Genomic DNA, 26,656 nt, shown 5'->3' with positions numbered 1-26,656 from the left:
ATAATATAGATTTGCGACAAATTAACGCATAATCTGCGTTTCAGCTGCGATATACCTCCAAGCGTTGGTTTTTGTTGATAATTTGGTTGATATAGTAGATTTGCGTAAACATTATTTATTCAGGCTACAATGGAAAGTCTACTACTCTGCAGGAAAAGAAAGATATTTTGTAAGAAAATATAGGGATAATAGATTCCCAATTGGAAATCTTTTGAGGCACTGCTCCGCAATACTGTGTTCTCCTCTGCTGATTCAATTGAACACCATGTAAATTTGTGATTGAAACTTGTGTCTGTGGATTTTCATGGGTTCTCCCACCTACTTTATTCACTCCATCACGACTCAATTTGCATTTCTCATCATACTTATCAAACATAGATAACCATAGTTTTTGTTAAAGGATATCCTGTCGACAAGACTTGATGTCTCAAACTCTAAAATAATTGGAATTTATTTGCAAATAAGACATTACATTACTATATAGTTACAACAGTTTATCCAGAACCAGTATATCCCCAGTACCAGTAGGACATACATACAAAATTTCAAATTATACGCTTAACAAATTCATATAAAAAGAGTAATTCAAACCTTCCTACCCCTCCCCCTTTCCCTGTATTCCCCTTTTAAGTGTTGCAATTTAATTAACCCGTGTAACCTACAATTTAGACTGTACGGTTACAAATGCCAAAAGTTCGACACATAATAATTTCGTAGATCTTATGAGGAGTGAATCAGTGTATCTACTTTTATTCATACAGATACAGCTTTTTTGCCAACCTGATGTAGTCTGCACTTGACTATGCAGTTGCTTGTAATACTTTTATACTAGTTTTCACCTCTGTCAGTGACAGTCATCGCAGTTGGGCTGCAACGTCTAATTTGATTTCATTTCTACAACTATATACTGTGATTACTTTTCTTTATTACATGAATATAACCATTTTTAAAAGAACGAGAATTAAACAAAAAAAAAGAAGAAGAAGAAGAAGAAGTAGTAAACTAACTGTACCCTTGGCTTGACTCCACAGATTTCTTTACTCTAGTTGCATGAGATTGATTTGAATTGCTCTGAGAAGCAATCCTTGGTATCACATTTTCATTGTCATGGACATCAGATGCGTTTACTGGAAAAGGAACTGCATTCCAAATAAGTCTTTTTAATCCACAGCTAGCTGTATATAGATATTTCTCAGAAAAATGTACTTCACAAACTTTTTTTCCTTTCAGTACTTTCTCGGGCAGACCACGAAAATCCTCTCGTCCCGAGTTTACAAACCATTCTTCCAACCTATAGTAAAATAAATAAATAAATAAATAAAATAAAAAATAAGACAAATAAAAGGTAAAGTATTTACTTTTCATAATACAAAAACATGAAACTGAATACGCTCACTCACACTTAACACTCAATAAGTTTTCACATCTTTTACATACTTACATATTAACTACGAAACTTAAGGCTATACTTCATAACAGTTGCCATGCTATTGCCAAGACAACTATCCCTATCTGGATAATAAAAATTTTAATTGGTAAGTAAAAAGATAACAAAGATTAGATTACGAAATCAATCCACTACTTTCTCAAAATATTTTTCGCATAATACAATAACAATTATGCTTTAACTTAAATATAAAATTTGTATCAATCAGAATATCGCAGAAGGCCTAATGCTATTCTCCACTTGTAGGCAGAATGCCTTCCATCATCGACTGAAGTCGATTGAGATTGCCCCGGAGATCATTTCATGGGCCGTACCATAAAGTACCTGCCTCTCGACAGGGGTCCGGTTTTTATTGAAAACTCACGAAAATGCCTTGTTTTCCCTGCTTTCTTGTGCTCAAACTAGTTTTAGGCAGATTTGCTTTCATGGTGTATGTATGTGTGTGTGTGTGTATGTGTGTGTAGAGTGTCTGTATATATATATATATATATATATATATATATATATATAGGTAGAGTCAAATGATGGTCCGGGCGACTTTTCCCTTCACCAAATTTTATTACAAAATATAATAAATACAAATGTTTCTAATTCAATGTCTCCTCTTCAATGACCAAATGAAGGAATATTAAATGTTTTGCCGGGTGCCCCTTCTACTCATGGCAGTTTCCAGAACACTTAACAGGGTGTAGGTTAGATTAGGATTATAAGTTTAAGATGGGATCCCTAGTCCTGTGCGACATAGGGTAAGGAAGAGGTGCTCCTAGTCCACAGCGACATAGGAAGGTAATGGTTAAGCGATCAGTTGGTCGACTGATACTGGGTCCCTCGGTGGTCCGGCTTTTATCTGTCTTCTTCGGGTCCTTCCGTGAGGTCCGTCTTCTTTCAGCGATCCTCGGTGTTTTTCGTGTCGGCTTCTCTTCTGCTATGTTGTTTACAATCAATAGCACGTGTTGTGTTGGCATGTGCCTTTGTCGTGATGTGGGGATCCTTACAATATCTATATCTATATCTATCTATCTATCTATCTATCTATCTATATATATATATATATATATATATATATATATATATATATATATATATATATATATATATACACAGAGGGTTGATTAATTCGTGTGTCAATTTCATTTGTTCAGTGTGCGAAAGTGGTATGAGATAAAGCCGTGCAATTTGGTGTAACTTTAGACGGACGTAAGTTTTGTTTCGTCATAGAAGAATGTCACTTGTACTAAAGATTGAAGAGATATAGGATCAAAGGTCAAATTTCGATTGTTTCCTTATGGGATTGCAATGGTAAATTCTGAAAGAGCTTGAGAAAACGTAAATCGAAATAATAACAAAGAGCAAGCTGTATGGTATGATTCTATGTCGCAAGCCGACCAAATATGCGTCAATCAAGTGTCATGGTCAGAGGTCACTGTCAGATCAAGATTACAGGTCACCTTGAGAACCCATTTGACACGATGAGGTATGAATATTGCGTTGTTTTCAGTGTATTCAAATGGGTTCTCAAGGTGACCTGTAATCTTGATCTGACAGTGACCTCTGACCTTGACACTTGATTGACGCATATTTGGTCGGCTTGCAACATAGAATCATACCATACAGCTTTCTCTTTGTTATTATTTCGATTTACGTTTTTTCAAGCTCTTTCAGAATTTACCATTGCAATCCCATAAGGAAAAAATCGAAATTTGACCTTTGACTGTATCTCTTCAATCTTTAGTACAAGTGACATGCTTATATGACGAAACAAAACTTATGTCCTTCATCGAAAGTTACACCAAATTGCACGGCTTTACCTCATACCACCTTTGCAGTGAACAAATGAAATTGACACACGAATTAATCAACCCTCTATATATCTATATATATCCATCTCTCTCTCTCTCTCTCTCTCTCTCTCTATATATATATATATATATATATATATATATATATATATATATATATATATATATATATATACATACATACAGGGTGGCCCATTTTAATCTTTCCACGGAAATATCTCAAAAACGGTTGAATATAAATGAACCGAACAAAAACTCAAATAGGAAATACCATGGGGCAAATCGAATGGTGATGTCGTGGTGATACTCAGGGCCATCCTTTATGTGGGGCCCGTGGCTAAACTTTAAAATTTTAAATGGAAACAAGGGGCCAGTGATACCTCTTTCGATAGATCTTTAAAAACTAAAAAGCTTTGCGGCAAAAGATTTTTCATGTCGGTCACCGTATTCAAAATAGCCGCCAAGATTTGTTGCCTTTATCACACAAAATGTCCAGTACCACTAATATGAAAACGGTTGAACATAAATGAACCAAACAAAAACTCAAATACGAAATGTTATGAAACAAATGGAATGGTGATGTCGTGGTGATACCCAGGGCCCAACTTCAAATTTTTAATGGAAACATGTGGCGAGTGATACCTCGTTTGATAGATCTTTAAAACCTAAAAAGCGTTATGGCAAAAGATTGTTCATGTGGGTCACCATTTTCAAAATGACCACAAGAAATTGTACCTTTACCAGATAAAACGTCCAGTACCACTAATATGAAAACACCAGAACAAAAATTTGAATACGAAATCACAGAGGGTATTTATCATTCCACGGCACGAAATTGCAAATGAGAACCTTAGTTTTTGCAAATTGTATCTACGAAACAGTTATCTGAAATGTATAAGAGATAGATGTGTCTGAAATGGGATAAAGTATGTAAAATTCTTGTTAAATGTTATCTTCCATTGTGATTGCAGGCAAATGATTTGATGCAAAAATGAATCAACTGAAACGCGAAACAAATTTGTCGAAAAGGTGTACAAACGTTGGTTTTGTTCAACAGTCCCCTCCATGATACTTGTTCGATTATTTCTCTTCTATGTCTTCTTGCATGTGATAGAATATGAGCTCCACTGAAATGCTGTCCACAGTTACATTCCGAATAACTTTAATCTCAGTTGTCATCCTCAGTAACGAAACGATACATACTGATGCAGATGCCTCCCAAACATCTTGCACACATTGCGTTAAATTATAAAGGGCGGACAAAATGTCTGCAAGTTTCAAAAATGAATTATTGAAACCTTTGCTTTTCATTTCAGTTGCTCTTTTTTCCTATCCAATCACACTTTGCAACGCAAATGGGTGTTAAACTTGAATCTTACCTTATTTTTATTCATTACAGTACCAGTCACTTGTACACACAAGTGTTTCAGACAAACTCTACCTATTGCAAGCAAATGATTGCCCTACCTATTGCAAAGTGGGGTTCTCATTTGAGATTTTATCATTCATTCCCGCTTCATGCACTTACGGAGGGAGATCGGAAAAATAATTTTCTAAGAATTGCATTTTCACTTTTGCATAATGTCAATTATACTTTAATATCTTTTTCTCCGTTGCATTATTCTTGAGTCGAGGAATGATACATACCCTCTGTGATTTCCTATACGGGTTTTATTTTGTTCATTTACGTTATCCATTCGATGATTTTATTTCATAAAGGATAATTTCTCGCATATTTTGAATGGTAACAATATCTGAAGTTAAACAGAACGGAAACTCTAATGCGCTATAAATTATATTTTTATGCTGAAACTCAGAGGTTCTCTACTACAATAATAAGCAAATTAATCTAAGATAAACAGTATGTGAAAAATAGTAGTGATGTGGTCTTGAAGTTTGATCAGTCTTTCCTTGTAAAATTTCAGATTCTCCAAATATTTTATATGAATTCTGTTGTTGATATTTCTCAAGTTATTAATAAATATACAGCAAATCAGGGTTCCTACAGACTCTAATCACAAAATTTCCCGTGCTTTCTGCAACTCTTCACACAAATTTAACTATCACCTGGAAATTTGTATGAAATATTTTTTTCTCCCTAGACAATGTTTCTCTTCCTATTTTTCTAAATTATTTTTACTGTACTTTATTTTTTTTTAATTTTTATATAGATGGTATAACAACTGTGTTTTTTACTAACAAGGAAAATACTTGGGCTCGGACGGATGAATAGGCACAAAAAGGAAAGCATGTGTAATGTTAGCAGTCTGGAAGCAAACAGTGATGTCTGTTTTTCTGCAAGATGCTGTAAACGTCCGCAAGAGCAGGGCAAAGTAGAGCACGTGCTGCCATAATTACAGGACGTTAGCTCCCATAGCTCGCGCTTCATCAAACTTTGCTATGGTGCCCTGCATGATTGTCTTTAACTGTAGCGGAGATTTCCTTTAAACGCAGCCATGTTTTGCCGTTTCTTTGCTACATATTGTAACACGCATTTAATATTGCTTTTTTCTTCAGTTTCGGGTATCGTTGCAGGAGTTTATATATATATATATATATATATATACCTATGAGTTGAATTCGCGCACATGATGATCCCCGAATATGTTCTCTGGTGTGGCATCAGTAAACTGTGTGATCACACTGTTGACGGTTCGTATTCACTTTGGCTACTTTCATTGTCTCTCGTAGGACTTACAATGTCACTATACGCTCTCATTTTTTCCTCTTCATTCTCACCACTGCGCTCTAACATTCGGAGACTTTCGGTTTCTAACTGATTTCCATATTTTTGCATTATTATTTCTTCTCGAAAACATGCAAATGCCTCACCTTCCAGACCAATTCCTTCCTAATGACGTACCTTGCGTCGCATTTTCACTCCAGCCAACCGCACTACATTCATTGGATTGATCACCACTTTCCGCGCCATTTGACGTCTCACTACTTATTCAACCTTTCCTCATGTGAAGAACTAGCGTCTGCAGCTACACTGTTGGGAGTAGTGTAGTGATAGACATGAGGTATGCTCTCTCTGCCACTATGTAGCCATTTATGGTGCAAATTTGCACCATGTTGCAGACAAATTGACATCACCTATCGCTTTAGGGGTACTAACACTATTCATACACTATTTCTATGCGTATTTTTTTCGGTCGGGCTCACGTAGTTTCCTGGACGGGAAAATACGCACAAATATGAAAGCATGTGTAATGTTAGCACCCGTGAAGCAAGCAATAAAGTTCGTTTTTCTGCAAGCTGGTTTAAACGTCTGCAAGAGCACGTGCCATGCCGACAAGGCATCTATAAAGTCTGGCCCAGGGGCATTTGCGGAAATGTTTGAGTGAATGGAAACATCGGCGCACCCGTATCCCTACACATGTTGAGTGAAAAGGTATTACCCCAGGGGTCCCTGTAGGGTCCACCTAACAATTTTCAAATGGTAAGGTGGGTGAAGTAATATATAGTTTGAAAGGTAGTGTGAGAAGAAACAATTTACAACACGTTCCAAGTCTGTATGCACTATGCAAAATGGTGGTCATAGACTCCTTCATGACAACTGTGTTGACACTTTGACTGTACCGTATATCATTTTGTACAGAGTAAGCGTAGAGACTAGGAACTTGATTCACCTTGTTTCTTTTCAAATACCTTTTCAATGATATACTACTTGATCCCCCCTACCATTTGAAAATTTTGGTTGGACCCTGTCTGAGACCCTTCGGGTGACCGTGGGACACAACTTTTTCATTCAAAATGTGTGCCTCTAAAATAATAAGATACGCGTTCGCCTATTTTTCCATTCACCCAACCCTTTTCTGCGGAAAATATCCCGGGGTCAGACAGTATAGACGCCCTGTAATTATGGCACGTGCTCTACTTTGCCCTGCTCTTGCGGACGTTTACAGCATCTTGCAGAAAAACGGATGTAACTGTTTGCTTCCAGGGTGCTAACATTACACATGCTTTCCTTTCTGTGCGTATTCTCCCGTTTGATCCCAAGTACTTTCCTTCTAAGTAACTGTATGTAAATATTTAGTGTATGTTTCCACAAGCACTTAAAAAGGTCAAGTTTACACACAACGATGTGCTAACAGTAGAAGGAGCACCTTGAAGGAGTCAGTGGTTGAAGGTCCATACAAAGAACAACCAAGCAAGTCTAACCCGCCCCTCCCCAACGAATAACAACTGACGAAACATGGATTCCATACTTCAATTAGAACAAAAGCCTTTCTAAAGAATGGTGCAGAGCAGAATCTCTACTTAAAACACGTTCTGTTTCTTCTGTTGGCAAGGTAATAATTATTGGATTCTTGAATTATAGTGAGAATTTTGCATGAATTACTTACCAAAGATAATCAATTAACGTAGATTATTATTTTGTATGGTCCACTGCAACAACTGTCGCACTATAGGTTGATTGTTCTACGACTGACACATCGCGCCCTTACTTCTGACTACTACCCGCACAAAAGAGGTTATGAATATCCGTAGATGTATAACTGAGAAATGACACTGCAATGGAATGTTATTGTATCTCAACTATGCATTTACGGATTTGCATACGACAATGGGAAATCAGTGAGGTAACGCAACCATCTAAAGGTATTTTAATTCGGATGAATATCATTATTACATAAGCAAGGTGAAACTCGAGATTGTCTAGCAGAGTGGGGGAGACTATTAATTAACGATTCCATATTTTCTAGTTATACATGTATAAATGGACTTTGGCATAGCCGAGGTGTTAATGTGCGAATGGTTCCAGGTCGGTTCCTTATATATAATAAAAAATGTTATATTATTTCTAATATTTTTAAGAAAAGCAGATTATAATGCGAATTAAGAAAAGACGCATACAATATATTTTAAAGAATTACTACTAAAATATTCATTTAAGATATAAACCATTTCGTCGTTTTCTTAAGATATTGTTGTAATTCACTGTACCTGTATATAAACAATACACTTGTTGAGTTCTTAAAATGATCTTACCCTAACAAAATATGATTAAGTTTACTATTAATTTAATAACTACGTGGCAGACATTTTCCTTATTATAATACAAACTAATTCTTGTTTTAAAATTCAACGATCAAACTTCATAGTAAGACATTTACCATTCCGTCATTTTTCATCTTCAACAAAAGTAAGTAATCTGAGTACCAGGGTTAACACTTATTTGGTAAGCACGATTTTTCTGACTATTTCAGGTTTTTCAGGTCATGATTTACAATTTCCAGGTCTATATATAATGTAAAAAAGTTAACTATATTTTTTTCCGACTGTATTTTTCTAATGTTTATTTTCTTCCCTTTTCTTCTGAGCATAATTTTGTACTAAAAGAAGAACAAAAAAGCCAGTTGATATGTAAATAATATATTTGCATTCCGAAGAACTGATAATAATTCACTGGATTTAAAAGCTCTATTTCTATAATTTTTCCAAGATTATTGATTAAAATTTTCGGGTACCTTGTTTAGGTTAGAACAGAAAGGAGTCAAGAATGTACAAAGTAGTCTGTCTGGGACTCATTTGAAGATATGATCCTAGATTCCTGGAACTTACTCTGGAAGATTTCTCACTCCAACTAAATATTTGAATTCAAGGCTTTTTCACGCTTTTCACGGTCCAAAATATTTCAATTTCACGGTCGAAAAATCTATAAAAATAAAATTTGCTGACTACACAACAATAAAATCTGCCCAGTACGGGCCCAAGGCGTGCACCATCCCTCCCCAGAAGCGTATCTAGGGTGGAACAAGCAGGACACATATCCTTGACGTAGCGGCTTGAGGGGCGAAAAATGTAACGGGATAGACGTGCTCTCGGTAAAACAGTCCTAGGACAGACATATCTCTCAGAGTCCCAGAGATCGATATACTGCCCGGTAAAACTATCCTAGCAAAGATATATCCCCGATAAAATTATCAAGTTATCCTAGGACAAATATACCCTTTGGTAAAACAGTCCTAGAAAAGACAACAGTCACTTTTTTCCGGTGAATTTTACTTACAAAAGGAACTATTGTTCGCCCACAACAGGGGCGGCTTTTCTTTAACTCAAAGAAAATAAAGATAAAACATACATTATTAATACCATAATGAGATGTACGTTAAGATTAGTGAACGCATACCGGGAGTAAATCTATCCTAGGATATTTACCCCCTGTCAGCTTTTCACTAAAACGAAATAAAGACAAAGCATGTAATATTAATGCCATAGTGAGATGTACATTAGGATAAACAAACCTATACCGGGGGTAATTCTACCCTACAATATTTATAACCCCTGTCGGCTTTTCTTAAACTCAAAGACAATAACATGTAATATTAAAGCCACAATGGTGCTTACATGATTAATTAATTACAAGAAGATGGTAACACTGCTCATTTTATTTCCGCCAAGTTGAAGCAATAATTCGAAAGAAAAGATTTGTATTGACACTCGTAGATAAAGGAAGTTTTCTATCTGACTGGCCTGTAACCTTGTTAACATACTATAATGCACTGCTTAAGATATTCCGAAGCTGTAAAATTTCCACGTCTACCCGCTCTAATAATAATAATAATAATAATAATAATAATAATAATAATAATAATAATAAACTTTATTTTACGTGCTGAGAACAGCTAAAATACAGCAAAAATACAGCACTTTGTCTTATTCTACATTATTTTAGCAATGAATATATAATACTAGTGATAAAATTATGATTACATCTATATCATTAATTATTAATAATAAAAACATTGACAGTGTAGTGTACGTCAATTATTAAAACAAAGAAGTGTCAAAAATTAAAAGTAATAAAATAAAATAAAATAAAAATAAAAAGTACTAAGTTACGTATATTTAAAATTCTAAAATAAAGTCATATTTTAAGATATGCATTCATTATAGCTTTCTAAAATCCTACAGATTAAAATATGTTTTCTATTATGCGGTTGCAATAAAATTTTTGCCCTTGTACCATATGTTGGAACTTTAAAATCAACATTTTTAAAAATATAGTCTGAGGTATATTGGTTGTCAAGTAACTTTCCTACAAATACAGATTCAATCAATTTTCTCCTGTCAGCCAGTCGTTCCAAATTAAAATACGTTATCCAATGTTCATACGTGCTAGAATAATAGTCAAGTCCTAACTTAAAACAAAGTATTCTAATAAAACACTTTTGCACCATCTCGAGTTTGTTTACGAGAGTTTTTGTTAGGCTGTTCCAAGTCACTGATGCATATTCTAGTTTCGACCTTACCAGTAATTTATATAAGAGTACATATGTATTTGATTGACAGAAAGCAGGCCATTGATTAAACAGGTAACCAATTATTTTTCTTGCTTCATTACATACATTTTGTATATGATCACCAAAGCTTAGTGACCTGTCAAATGTTACACCTAAATCCTTTATTGTGTCAACTTTCTGTATTACAGTACCTTGTATTTCGTATTGACTTACATAGTATTGCGATTTGTTACTGTAGGTCATGCACTTAGTTTTCAGACAATTGATACTCATACCGTTATCCTTGCACCACATAATGATTCTATTTAAGTCATCTTGTAGCCTATCGTTGTCCTCAATATTATTTACTACACTAAAAAGCTTAATGTCATCAGCATAAAGTAAAACCTTTAAATGATTTAAGACTGTTGGTAAGTCATTAATAAAAATAGAGAAAAGTAATGGGCCCAGAGGAGAACCTTGAGGAACACCGTTACTAATACTGGCTGAATCTGACATGACATTTCCAATTTTAATTTGGTATGTTCTACCAGTCAAATAGCTTTCAAAAAATTTTAGGTACAAGGGTGTTACACCTGTATTTGACAGTTTTTTTAACAGCAATCTATGGTCAACTGAATCAAAAGCTTTACTCATGTCAATGTATATGACATCAGTTTGTGATCTACTTTTCATTGCATAGTAGATAAAATCCGTTATTTCACAGAGATTGGTTACAACTGATTTCCCTTTATAAAAGCCATGCTGTGATTTTTGCAATATATTTTTTACATTAAAAAACAAGTGTTTGTGAATGATGGTTTCAAAAATTTTAGAAAATATGTTCAATAAGGTTATCGGCCTGTAGTTGTTCGGATTTAACTTGTCATTATTCTTGTAAACCGGTACCACATGTACATGTTTCCATTTAGATGGGAATGACCCTGTTCTTAATGAGGTATTGTATATTTTTGACAAGACTGGGGCTATTTCTTTCGAACATGCTTTAAGGATATAATTTGGAAAGCTCCCAGGTCCTGAAGATGCTAATGGCCGAAGTTTGCCTATTACTTCAGTAACATCATTTTCACATATTACTGGAATCGTTATATTATTGCTGTTCAGATTACTAACTACAGCACAATCTAGGGTATTAACTTTTAAATTAAAATTATTGTAAAATACATCTTTAAAAACTTCAGCAATTTGCTTTGTCCCTGTAATGGTGGTACCATTGAACAAAATTCTATTTGGTACAGTTTTGTCTTGAGACTTTTTAAAGTTATTCCAAAAATACACTTTGTTGGTACAAATACTATTCTCCAATTGCTCAAAATAACATTTTTTAAGTTTATTGTACATTCTTTTAACATTTTTTCTTAAAACCGAAAATTTTTCATAAATGACTAAATTACCAGTTTTCTTAAATTTTACAAAATATTTTGTTTTTTTATTAATTAATGCTTTTAACTCTTTAGTAATCCAAGTAGGAGCTTTGTATTTCTTCTTTTGTATAATATGCTTTCTCGGTACATTTGCTTTCAATATATTTTCCAAACAATCTTGCAATAATACCGTACTGTTATTTACATTTCCTGAAAACCTATCTACTTTCATCTCATTTTTAATGTCCTCGTATAATTGATAAAAGTCAGCTCTTACATAGTCATATAACTCACCTTGAGCTTGAGCTGTATCTGCATTTAAGAAATTTAACTTTTCGTCAACCTGCCATTCGAATACAAAAGGTGGGTGAAACCTATCTACCTTGACTAATGGACTCACATCAAACCATATTGAGCATTCAGTAATATCAGTTAGAACAAGATCCAATATATTATACGGCAACTGAGAGTCGTATGGTTGATTATACTGCTTTAAGCTAAATATAGACGCTAACTCTAACATCTTCTCAGCTTTTGTTTTTAAATAAGAATGCTTTGTTTTTACAATTCCATTATGCCAATCAATACCTGCAGAATTGAAATCCCCAAGAAGCAACATTTTCAAACTTTTTTCAATTAATAACTTATTCAGCCAATCACAATAATTTACAAATTCTTTGGGTGGCAAATTAGGTGGAAGATAATGCAAACCTATTAATATTGGGGGATTATTGGGTATATATAACTTTATAATAATCACATCTAGGTTCGGAAACGGTACCTGTACTACGTCATACATTAATCTTTTATTTACAAACATAATACAACCTCCACCTGTACTTTTGTTTGTCAGTTGAAGGTTTCTGTCTTTACGTATAACGTTATATTGCTCAGTAAGCTGTTCAAAATGAACTTTGTCGTGTTTAAACCAACTCTCAGATATGCATATTAAGTCATAATCAGTGCAATTAACTTCGTCAATAAAGTCTGATTCTTTACTATTTAAACCATTTACATTTTGATAAAACAATATAATTGACTTATCTAATTGATTGCTCATTATGTTTCTATTTAGTTTAAACAGTATTTACACACACAATATCATCTCTGAGTCTTCCATAGAATTCAGTAAAAAGTACTCCTTCCGGCCATACATTAGCATTCAAAATATCATCAAAATTATTTGACAAGACGGAAACATAAAAGGAAGAGTAGCTGTTGTATTTTGTTTTTAATTTTACACATTTTTGTACGTCTATATCAGCACTGTCTTTAACAAAATTCGATAATTCTTCACATGTAACGGTCGGATCGAGTCTTGTAACAAAAACTGCTTTTGTTTGTGCTTTTTTGTTTACTTTTAGCTTATCACTCACCTTTTTTCCTTGCACCAATGTTGATCTAGTTTTGACAGGCTCACGTGCCTTCGTGTTATCAGAAACCAAATGCTTTCTTCTATTAACTCCTGCTTTTTGCACAACTTGCCACTCGGTGTCTGTGTCTTGCCTCGGGGAACTGACCTTGGCACTGCTAACTATTGCTATTGCTATTGCTTTGGGGTTGTTGTCCTTGCACCTGAGTTGTATCCTGAGGCGGTTTGTTTACAATTTCAGCATACGTTACGTTTGTTACTGTGTTGGATTTTTCTAACAACTGAACTAACTTCACATTTTCTTGCTTGAGAGAAATGACTTCAGCCTTAAGGGTTTCATAATTATCACTCACAGTTTGTAAAGCTGCCAGCACTTCTTTCAAACATACAGACACAACACTACAACATTTGCTGCAGTTCACATTTTCATTTTCTGTTTTGTAGTCGCTAATTGAGTTATTTTCAAATTCTTCTTCACTACACGACTCTATTAATGAGTTATCATTGTTTAAAACTTCAGATACTTTCGTTGTCTTCACAATAGTTGGGGTCACTACTGTGTTGTCGTCCCTCTTCTTGATGCAATCATGGCATTTATATGTTGAAACACCTTTTGCCATGTATATTTCATACTCAACACGTCCAAATTTCAAACAATTTTTAACATGAAATCGATTTTTGCACACACAACAAGATAAAATCAACTGTTTGCCAAATATTGGCTTCCTGCATAAAGCACATGGATCTTCAGCCGGCGCCATGTTGTATTATAATAATAATAATAATAATAATAATAATAATAATAATAATAAAAATATATTTATTTTTAGTGCCATGAACAGCCAGATAGCAAAAATACAGCACTTAGTCATAGAACTAAGGGTTATAACACACATCTTATATTCCTTTTAATATTAATAATACATTTGTTTCGACGATAGGAGGTCATTGTTTATCCTATAATGTACACATAATTTTATGACTTGTGTCTTGTCTGAACAAACATAATTACTTCATTCTTCATTAAAATAGCTAGTCAATTATCTTAAAATTGTCCTTAAAACAAGGATACCGTCAAACATACAAATATACTATAAAAAATATACATACCTATTAAAATCTATCCGGCTGTTCAATAAATACAATTATCCCGATAATATGTTAAAAGAACTTGTCAGTTTTCTTAAGATTATAGAATTTTTATTCATGGGAACCACTTCCGATGCTCTTCTAAGATTATATGTTGGTACCCTTATACCTATATTATGTAGGCAGTATTCACTACTATATCTATTATCTAAAATTTTCTGAATAAAGTTTTTCTCTATCATTTTTCTTCTTACATGTAATTCTTGCAACCCCCAGTATTTGTTCCAGTAATCATAACTATGAGAGTAGTAATCTTTTTTCTTATTTCTACACAATAGCCTAATGAAACATTTTTGAACCGATTCAATTTTGCTACATAATGTTGTGGATATATTATTCCATATAATTGCACCAAATTCTAATCTGGGTCTTACAAGTACCTTAATAATAATAATAATAATAATAATAATAATAATAATAATAATAATAATAATAATAATAATAATAATAATAATTCAATCCATGATAATAGTTTCAACAAAGTGAAATAACATCAATCTTCCCCGGCTGAGGTCTCTTTAAATAGTATTTAATTAAAAACGGTTCAATGTTTTTGGCGTGATCATGTAACACGTACGTAACAAAAAATATAAAAAGGCTGATTTTACGCTAAAATTACATCTACAAATAAAAGAAATACGAATCGAATTACTTTCAATATATCACATGAACTTTCAATTCTTTCATGACGTTTTGGGTGGTTAGCTAGTTTAGAGATTAGTGTTCCTTTCAGCATCGAGGCTATATGAGGTATTCCTCCAGCTTAACGTTACATCCAATCCGAACCACACGAACTCCTACTGAGGATCGAACCGAAGTCTCTCGCGTCGACGAATATTTTGTGTAGCATAAGCTTAATTTACAACATGAGTTTTGTGAAATCCAGGTAGTAATCTATTGGTAGAAACTGCTAACGTAAGGAAGGTTCTTCTCTTATTGGTCATTTGTGACAACACCAGAACGATACAGAAGTTCTTATTATGAAGCTAGCTGCATCATTGATTGACTGGAGGTTATGATGGGGATCTATTGATCTTTGTAATTCCCGATTAATCGATCAACAATATTACTGAAGGACACAGCTGTGTCATAAAATGAATGCAAAGTACTGTTCCGCACAAATTACAAATTTATAAGTTGTCTCTTGCTTGTTTATTAAAGTGTATCGTCACTTTTCAGACAGTAAGATTTGAAACAATCGCTACAAAAATATAAAAGAAAACACGAAACATTAAAAAGGCAATGAAGTTTTAAGGATATTGATGTCTTTAAAATTACAAAATTTTGATTCTATAAATACCAAATGCTGATTACGTAACTAAGCTCGCAATATCTCTACATGAAATAATTCAGTTTCACAGACTAATTTGACTTACCTCTCTGGGGCCTTAATAGGAAAGCGGAAAAAGGATATCCCAGAAGAATCTTTGGACGTATTTTCGCATCCTCTATAATGACACCTATCACCAGGCATTCTGTAACATAAAACAAATCTATTTCAATTCCTAATTAAATAGAAAGAACATTTGGAAGTATTGGTTAGGTTAATATTTTAAACTTCACTTCACTTCAATTATTCACACAAATATCTACAAGTAGCGTAACTCTCCTATCTATGACATTAAAACTGTAATGATTTACTTTTGGATTAAAAATTTTACGAAATAGATATTTCTCTTAAGCAATCAGTATTTAGAATATTAGCCAAATGAGACTGAAGAGTACTGGGAAGTCAGGATGGCTAACAATGTGATTCTATTCAGGATCTTTCTACTAGACAGCACGAACGCGAGCGATTCCTGAACCATTAAAATTTTTGTTTCGAAAATTACATATATATCTTCACTCAATAATGTATACTGGAGGTAGGTTTTATAGGGTAAAATTGGATTTTATTGGACAAAATTGAGATTTATTTGGGTAAAACTGGCTTTTATTAAATTTTTATATGTATATTTAACAGCATATTTGTACTTGAAATACTATTTATACATTCATGTTCTAATTTACATATGAAACTATGAAATTCCCTTGTGGGGCTGAGGTGCTTCACTATTGGTGCGACATCCTGGTCGATCCTAACTCCCGCTAAGTGAACTTTGTAGTGAACAAACATGAGTATGCACGAGTTTTCTTGAAGTTCTCCCGTTTCGTTCCACCATCACCATCTATCTTATCATCATCGTCTTCCTTAGCCTCGTTGTATCGTAAAACATTGAACTAATCTTAAAAACAAAAAAGAAAAAAACGAACAAGCGAATCTGTGAAGCACCACTCGCGTTTCGTGGTACACAGCTTGCACCATTAACACTCAGGGTGGAAAAAAAAATCATTTTTGTTGATTTTTTAAATTTAAACCACATATTTTAAATTGTATAAGTCCGTGTCGCAAACTGAAGAAAAATCACTAGGAAATGAAACTGAATGTTAATTACAGGGAGTGTGTAACTAGGAATGGGGATGGATATTTTATTCCCATATGTTATTATTCTCCTCCCACACATCCCTGCTTGAAACGTGCTGCCCGTGTTTTTCGATGAAGACTGTCCCGCGACAACAGCGGCATAATTATGTTGCCCAATAATTAACCAGAAATGCATTACTTGGCTTGGGGCTCGCATAACTCCTTTTTGGAGGTCTAGGAGCGGAGATAAATAAATAAATAAATAAATAAAGGTAATTATATGAATTACATTTTAAAGGTTCTGCTGAGGAGAGGGCCGCGGAACATTATTACGCCCCTTGTTAATTATGCTAGTTAAGTGCAAACTTCCAAATTGTCGAAAGTAGAGAAACTTGCTAGAATACCACTACAACTGCAGGAGCTGAACACAAAGCAAGTGGGGATAAAACGGGTCATTTTCTTCCGGTGGATGACGAGTTTTCGGGAAAGCTACGAATCTATGTCAAGAGACGAAATCAGGACTTTCTCTATGCTCGTTCAAACCAGGATTTCCCCTCAGCATGAAATTCGCGCTTTCATGCCCTGTGCTATTCATTCGTATCCTAAGTGGAAAGGATATAGAGCTAAATGTAAATCCTACGGTACAAAATTACAAGGTATAGTTGCACGACTCAAGAAATATCAAAGCTCCTGTAAGGGTCAGGAAAGAGGTCCCGAAATTTCGAAGAAAGAAAAAAAAACTCATGTGACACCAGAAAGTTTTATTTGTATTAAGTTTAGCAAAATTCATACTTAGTTACTACAAATTCCAACTGCAAACTAAAACAATAGGTTTAGATATAGGGTCATTCCATGTGAAGTCAATCAAGCCCAAACCCTCATGGTGTCAGATTTCGATGAAACTTGGTGTACATATAGACCTCTACGAGAGATGATCATGCACCAAATTGTAGCCTTGTACCCCATGTAGTTTCAGAGTACAGGGTGGTAAAAATACACATTTTTTTTTTTTTTTTTGAATTTTCTTAATTTCAAAATTTATCACATCTTCCATAAATATTGAGCTAGAGAGAAAATAATATATCATTTCGAAGAGGGAAGAATAGGCTACAAGATATGTCCGGAATATTTATTTGAAAATCAAATATCGTTATCCAGGAAAATTTGAATCAGTGATATCTCAAAAACTGCCCATTTGATTTCCTTGAAACTGGGTACCAAGGTAGCCCCATATGTTCGGCATGGCTATGCCAAATGTCAACTTGGGCCAAGAATGGGCCTGAGTCTACAGTGATTTTCGTGTGACCATGTCGGGAGAGACACCTGGGTGCCAATCTCTTCAGCTTCTTTTCCTGAATTGGTAACGCACGAAATACCTGAAAACTCGGGTTCAATACGCCAATTGTTGCGTCAGATGATGTGAAAGGCTGATCAGGATTTGCACTAAGAGACTGCCCGTCAGACGATTCATGGTCATCACTCGCCTGTACGTCCAGCTTCTCTGGAACGGAGTTTACTTAGTTCCTTTCTGCACTTGTTGCACACCTCACTCAGACTCTGAGCTTTGAGTTGTGGAGCCAATTCTGCCATCCACGCTTGCACCAGGCGAAGTCCAACCCTCACTTTACAGCTATGACTGCCAAATGGATTGGCACAGTAGAGGCGTGGCAACGCTGATATAGTGGAATCACCTAAGCAGCAATGCAGCTTTTGAATGTACACAGTTACAGCTAATGCTGCACCTGGATCATGGGACTATTGACTACTGACACTCGGAAATGTGCTGTATAGTCACTGTGATTTCACTAGCTATGCCTGAACACTATATAGACACTTACAGCTAGAATTGTTGTCCAGTCTAGAGCTAAGAGCTTACTGGCACGCAGTATCAATGTCCTCTGTTTTTTATTGCTTTTTTAACAAACCTGCCAGAATGTTCCAGACGATTCTAGAACTTTCTAGAATGTTCCAAATTTTTCTGAAACTTTCTAGCGTGTTCCAGACGGTTCTAGAACCTTCTAGAATGTTCCAGATGATTCGAGAACCTTCTAGAATGTTCACATATTTAGGTCAATGCAATGTACTACGATTAATAATGGAATGTTCCAAAGATCCCCGCAAGATTACTGATCTACAGATTGCCCCAGAAAAACATTACTGCTAAAGAGTTACACCTTACTTCACCAGTACTGAGAAATTGGCAAGTTGCTACCCCATTGGCACCCCAGGTGTCTCTCCCGACATGGTCACACGAAAATCATTGTAGACTCCAGGCCCATTCTTGGTTTAAGTTGACATTTGGCACACTTATACCGGACATATAGGGCTAAATTGACCAATTTCAAGGAAATCAAATGGACAGTTTCTGATATATCTAATTTTCCCGGAAAACGATATTTGATTTTTTTAAACAAATGTTCCTGACATCTTGTAGCCTATTCTTTTCTCTTCAAAATGATAAATTATTTTTCTCTCTAGCTCAATATTTACGGGAGATATGACTAATTGAAGCTAACAACATTCTACAAAAAAATCAAATTTGTCCATTTTTTACCAACCTGTACTCCGAAACTACATGGGGTACAGGGCTAAAATTTGGTGCATGGTCATGTCTCATAGGGGCCTACATGTACACCAAGTTTCATCAAATTCTGAGACGACGAAGTTTTCTTTTTTCCTAAAAATTTGATTGATTTCACATGGAATGGCTATATAGCAGGGTGGAAAAAATCATGATTTTTTTAAAAAAAAATCATTTTTGATGATTTTTTTGATTTAAATCGATTTTTTTTGATTTAAATCAAATCTTTCTCCTCGTATAAAACAAGTCGCGAACTGAAGAAAAACATTAGGAATTAGTATTAAATGTTAATTATGCCATTTAAGTGAAAATATTGGGGTTGAATTTTGAATTAATCCCCAATCGTTAACCTATATCAATCCCAAACAATGTTTTTTTAACAATTTTAATTTTTTTTGGTAAATTATAGACTTTCAGTCAAGCATCATTCCTATTTATCCTAGGATCATGGTTCTTACCTCCTCCTTTTCAGAATAGAACAGCCTTTAAAACGATAACATTCACATTTTCCCTATCATGTCCCTGAAGCGGAAAATTTTTAGAGAAGTCGGGATTTTTTTCTGATTTTTTTCAAATTTTGATCCCCTCTGGACTCCCCTATGTTAACGCACAGATCTCAAAATCAACTGGGAAATACTAAGGCTGTACTAAATGTGTGTACAAAATTTCAAACTTCTATCTTGAATAGTAAGGGCGGGAAAAATATTTAACAATGAGCTAAGAACATCAACACAATACCCCAGATGACACAGATGTAATACAAAAATTTCCTCAGACATCCTTATTTATACTAGAATCATGATTTGTACATTATTCTCTTCAGAATAAAACAAAGTTTCAAACGATACCATTCAAATGTCTCCATCGTGTAGGCAATCTGGGGCTGGAAAATCACGAGAAAAGGGATTTTCTGTTAAGAAATATCCCATTTTTTTACTTTTTACCCCTCTGTACCGCCTCTGTTTAAAGGCAAAGATCTGAAACAAATCTGAAAAATACTAAGGGGTGCAGTGAATGAGTGTCCAAAATTTCAAACTTCTAGACGCAAAAGGAAGCCCGCGAAAAATAATATCCCCAGATTCCCGTATAAAACAGGCTCTCAGTAACAGTTTCCTGAGACATCTCTATATATCCTAAGATCATGGTTCGTACATCATTCTCTTCAGAATAGAGCAGCCTTTCAGATGGTACCATTCATATGTCTCCATGAAGAAAGCTATTTTTTGTTAATTTTTTTTTTTTTTTTAACATTTTTGCCCCTCTAGATCCCCGTTTTCACGCAGAGATCTGAAATAATCTAAAAAATACTAAGGGTGAACTGAACGAGTGTGCAGAATTTGTCTTCTGAATGCAAAATGTAGGCCCGCCAAAAAATAATAAAAATAGGCACAACAGAAAATATCTTTTTTAAATTTATGACGTCATCACATCCTATGTCTTGACGCAGAGTGGCGTGAAAGCATATGTAACGTGCTCTACAATGCCTTCGAGAAAACGAAGCAAAAAGCTTTATTGGTACTTTTTTAATCGAATAATGGAGATTTTAGCCTATCACCTAAAAGTAGGTGATATAATTTAAAAGGTTAAGCGTTAAGGAAAAAGTACAGCAACGCTTATGAAAGTGACTTTTTTTTCCACAAAAGTTACTGATATTTGACAGGGGCATATTTTTAAGAAAATTGTAACTAGCTTGCGGTACCAAATACATAAATTTTGCCCAAAGTTATAAAAAAAAAAAAAAAAAAATCGAGGGGGGATAGGACACTTCTAAATACACCCTATTATCTGGGAACAAATATATAGACGCGCACACAAAAAAATCTTCTTCTTAAATGTCAATGGTGATTTCTCCGTTGGAATAGTTAACGATTTACAATATAAACCCTATGTTACGAAGAGAAGAAAACAGGATTGCCCTATTACCCGTTCAAAACGGGATTTTCCCTAATCATCCTCTGCATGACACTTGTTTTCATACAATGCTGTACATACTGTACATTTGAGTCTCGTTGTATTGTGATTATCATCTTCCATAATCGAAATAACAGAACAGAAACGGGACTTTACTTATTTTCGCTTTAAATTATTTCGGAATTTGATTTAAATCAACGATTTTTATTTAAAAAATCAAGTGATATAAATCTTGATTTAAATCAGACTGATTTAAATCAATCCACTCTGCTATATAGTAAAGTAGGGGTTGTATGCTTGAAAGTAACGAAATGAAACTTCACTTAACAAGTGAAAATAAGCAAGTTAGACCTGATTAACACAATTACATACGTAGTAGAAAGTGAGTTTTGATAAATAAATAATAGCGCCTACTAAGCAGAAAAAACAGCACAAATGTTATTATTATTATTATTATTATTATTATTGTTATTTTGTACGTAAAAAGTACCAGTTTCATTTATGGGCATAACCTTATCAATGTTTTACTTCATATAGTACTAGTACGAATATTCTTAACAGTAGGCAGTATAATTGTATAAAGCATGTCTGATACAGTGAAAGCATGTAGCAGTGAATTCAAAAGAAAGTGGCTAAGTAAGTACCGAAGCCTAAAAGAAATTTGTGTACTCTGTACCTAACATATACTGGTTGAAAAAACAGAAATATATAGGCAATGTTATACTATATTTTTTGTACAGACGTTTTGAATTAATTACAAAATATATTGCAATCGCAATTAAGGATTTAGGCCTAACAATATTTTTGAAGCCTAAGTTGATCTTCTGAACTCCAACTGGTTACGATTAAACTGCTGTATGGTCTAGCTGTTTAAATACTTTATGTTTGTTTCTTATGATATCATAATTTGGTATCTTCCATCATCGAAATAACAGAACAGAAACGGTATTTCAGTTATTTTACTTTAACTTAATTTATTGCAGAATTTGATTTAAATCAACGATTTTTATTTTAAAAAATCAAGTAATTTAAATGAAATGAAATGAAATCTTTGAGTTTTACGTCCCGCGGTTATGCCGGTTAGGCTAAAGGAGACGGTGATTATGAGAGATGAGTGAAATGGTGGAATGAATAAAGTGGGAGGAAACGGGAGAACCCCGAGAAAACCCACGAGCACGGTGTTTGTGCACCACAAAGTTCACTTGGCGGGGGCTGGGATCGAACCCGGGACCCCAAGCACCAGAGGTGAACGCTCTACCACTGAGCCACCGCGCCCCCCACCAAGTAATTTAAATCTTGATTTAAGTCAGGCTGATTTGAATCATTCCACCCTGCTGACACTCATTTACATTTCAATTTCTAGACAGAAGGAAATACACAATTGTGTAAAGTAATTCTAAAAACTTTACAATAGGAATAAAATCCCCTATTACATTCAGAAATCAAATCCCTGAGCCAGCCGTCCTGATTGAAGATTCCCCTAAAACACAGCAGGCAAATTGTGAGATAGTACTTCAAATTCACGAGCCAAAATAAATAATAATAATAATAATAATAATAATAATAATAATAATAATAATAATAATAATAATAATAATAATAATAAAAGCATTACAGGTTATCCAAAGAAAGAAAAAGACTCATTTTCAGTTGCCAATTTGCTTTCTTATAATAGATTTTATGATTAAAGGGCCTTTGCCCTATTTAGCATATGATAATTGTACTATACGCCACATACTTCACTAGATAGATAAGAAGAATTCCAGAATTTCAAGATCTGATTGCCGATGGTAAAAAGATAGAGACATATCTTTACTAATTTCCTTTCTTAACTGAAGTCTTTCCGATTTGTAATTAACTGACACATGGAAAAAACTTTTATTATTTGCTTGTACTAATACGCGAGTATGTACTATAAACAACAAAGAAAATATCGCATTGCTTTTTATTACAAACTAGCTAAAATGCTCACACGGAGAGAATTAGGTTCTTAAAAAATATTGAAGCCTACGCATTCTATACAACAACAGGAACTGCTAAGCTCTAGTAAAGGGTGCGTTGAAGCACCCCCACCCATCCTCTTGACTTACAGGGAGGTTGCGGGCTTGTTTGACCCTGCGGGAGAACTCTGCAAGGAAAACTATCACGTGTCCCGTACGTAGCCCGCAAAATAACTATGCATACGGCCCTTCGGGAAGCTTAGTGTGTTTTTCGCGTGAGTACTCGTTTTTGTGCATGCTCAGCATCACTGACAGATCGGCTCACTATGGACGTACCCTGCATGCTGGGACACATGCTTAGCCCTGCCGAGACTCGGTTAGATAACATTCGTGGTTTTTAGTGACCACCTACTACAGGTTGTTTCGTTTTTCAACAATTAATTCTTGTGGTCCCTTTAAACTTCATCTATGCTAAGGGGAGTATTGTCATGTCGACTTGCACAAATACTATGCAGAAAATACAAATACTTATGAAAGAATTACGATTTTGGAACAATTAGTTCTGGTGGACCCTCTTGAACCTCGTTCATACCAAGTGAGATATTGTCATGCACCCATCATAATAAGGTGATTTTTTAAAAATTATTCCTGGTGATCCCCTTGAACCTCATCTATGCTAGGGTGACCAGATTCTGACAAGCGAAAAGTAGAACACAATATAATAGTATATGATAGTTTACTGCGTCAGAAATACGCTTATTTCATTTAACGTTAACCTTAAGTTAACCATTCGTTTTTGTTAAAAAGCGAAGTACTGAACAAAAGAATTGAAATAATTGAACACAACTCCAAATGGTTTGATATATGACAAATTGGTTTATTTTTATGAACGTAGAGTGAAAACTTCATGTAGAGCTAGACTTTTTTTAAAATTGATTTTCGGAGCGTGGGATTATTTTAAGGAATGTAGGATAATTTAGACCGGCACGAGGGACCCGATGCTATTTATCTTGGTTAGCTTCACTGTCGTAAGTTGAAAAAGAAACCTTTCCTACCTTATAGATATTTCAGTAAACCCTCCTCAGTAAAAGCAATGCATTGCAAAACAATTGTTTGTTGATTGTTCTCCTGGATATAGTATACGAGAGTGCCTCATCATTTAGCGAGGACTCACGAAGTGCAGTCTTTTAAGGATTATTCATTGAGGATATAGGAACTTGAAAATGAGGTAAAAATGCGACTTTCATTTAATTACTGAGTAATATAAAATAAAATGTACGTCGGTTTGCGTTGCGTTTCATTGTGTTTTATGGTATGCGAAGAATAATAATGTGCCCTTGTACGTAGTGTATGAGTATATGTGGGGGATTTGAAACACATATGGCATGTCACGTGCACGTGGATGCTTCTTACTACTTCTAAATGTAATAAAATCATTTTTATACGTAGTGCAACAGTAGGAAGTATCCACGCGCACAGATCATGAGGCACTGTTGTATACTATTACCGTTCTCCTTTCCTAATCTTTTAAGAAGTATTAAAGAACACAGCGGTTCATCATTCAGAAAGAGTGTCTGTGATTCAAAATGAGGTGAATAAAGAATGAAATATTAAAATACTGGAAATAAGTTAACTCACGACATTTCGTAGGACATTTTTCGATTTTCTAGACGTCTTCTCAACATGCAGGATAGCTCTTTGAAAAACAGTACTATTCTGCGAAAATCAGTACGTCCAATTACTCTAATCTATTCCGTGATATTTTCATTTCCACAACGCAAATCTTTTAGGAGACAATAAGAAGGAAATTGGTGATAGAATTATAAGTCCTCAACAATTATTTCGAGTGGTGTGCCAAAACTTGACCTACACAATCATTTATGTAGGCTATGGATCCGCACAATAAAACTGCACCGAATTTTCTACGCAACATACTATTAATCCGGACAAATATCAACTTACCTTTTTTCGTTCCTTCTCAGATTAAATTTTCAAATCAATACGAAGAGTTCAACAATTTAAGGAAATGTACTATGTTCACTAAGGTATATGAAATGACATAAACAAACAAGCTTCCTGTTCTTGTCTTTTCTTTTTCTTTTCTTCTTCCTCTTCTAAGCTAGAAAAAAATATGATGTATAAGTCCATTGTCTTAATCTAGACCGATTTGTAATTTACAAATGTAAAGACGAAAGTTAAAAAGAGATCAAATTGGGAATTGGAAAAGCACTTGGAAAATTGAGAGGAAATTATTGCACTAAAGAAGCAAATTATGGACTTATGAGTGTGTTTCTGACTCATAAAGAAATTTCATACATTATCTTCTACCACCAGTTGTAAGAAACTATATGAATCATTGAATATGATGGCAATTCCTTCTTTATACATATTTGAACTTCTGAAAATTACCTGGGATCATTTAGATAATATTACAAGAGATACTCACAACTACCTTACACGTGGAAAAGAAAACGTATCTACTGTGTATCATAGAACATCTGTATACGGAAAATCACACATCTATATGGGTTGTAAAGTAGTATAATAAACTACCTGGGTAATACATAAAAAGTAGTCATGGGAAGAGTTTCTTTGTGAACTCACTGCGCAAACTGGTATTAGAAAATACATTTTATACTGTAAATGAATATCTTAATAGCAAATTTTGAAACTTCTAAAAAGTAATTAAATTCCAATTGTATATATAGTGGGGGCAGTTGGACGTTAAAAGTGGGGGAGCAAGACATTATCTGAATATTTGCATATAAATGTTAGTTTTCCTGCTTGTGTCTAATATTTTGTTTGATGAAAGATTGTATAACTAATAGGATACTATCTTTTTCAGTTAAAATACCGTATATAGTATTTCCTATTTTATTAAGTAAATTGAAAAGAGCAACGCAAATAGGTACTAGCCTTTTGTACTCTTAAACAATGAAAGTGTAAGACGAGATTTGATTCCTTGCTCATGAACATTTTACAATTCTGTCTGAAAAATTGTGGATCAGATTATTGAATAACAAATTAGCAAAACAAATAAGTAGAAAGGATCATATTAATCATAGTAATGAATAATGTTGCTTGTTTTGCAAAAGTTATATTGAAACAGGGATTAATGAACAACTTAATTTTTAATTCCACACATGCTATTAAATGTACTGTATGTTATTATTCTTAGAAAATGAAAGACAGTAAATACTACAAGCATATGCTACGGCATTTAAAGAAATATTTGCTTTTGCAACTTCCCGAAACATTTTCGTTGTCATTAGTTGCAGTTTCACTTTCTTGGACCACATCAAAACACAACAATACATACAATCACTCCATACTCCAGTTATACAAAATAACACTAAAACGTAGAATTATGTTGAATTCACTAAATTTAATTGTATATACACTCGTACACCCCTAACACACCACTTCACTCATATATTGC

The 26,656-nt window shown here is 34.3% G+C and overlaps 1 protein-coding gene across 2 annotated transcripts in view; it reads right to left on the bottom strand.

The window, feature by feature from the left end:
• The window catches only part of LOC145666661 (uncharacterized), a 67,092-nt gene extending 41,756 nt beyond the window's left edge, over positions 1-25,336 (bottom strand). Inside the window, exons 1-3 of one of the 2 annotated variants that reach the window (XM_081734120.1) lie at positions 25,180-25,336; positions 15,758-15,856; positions 1,013-1,291 (exon numbers count right to left, since the gene is read on the bottom strand). In XM_081734120.1, the coding sequence (XP_081590246.1) occupies positions 1,013-1,291; positions 15,758-15,855 (377 nt within the window). In that variant the 5' untranslated portion in view covers position 15,856; positions 25,180-25,336. Of the gene's footprint in view, positions 1-1,012; positions 1,292-15,757; positions 15,875-25,179 lie in introns of both variants that reach the window. The other variant, XM_081734121.1, reaches the window with a different exon arrangement.
• Between the last annotated feature and the right edge of the window lie 1,320 nt (positions 25,337-26,656).

The sequence above is a fragment of the Thermobia domestica genome, chromosome 12 (assembly GCF_964235325.1).
Source record: "Thermobia domestica chromosome 12, izTheDome1.hap1.1, whole genome shotgun sequence".
Lineage (NCBI taxonomy): Eukaryota > Metazoa > Arthropoda > Insecta > Zygentoma > Lepismatidae > Thermobia > Thermobia domestica.
This window is presented reverse-complemented; position numbering and strand designations above follow the sequence as displayed.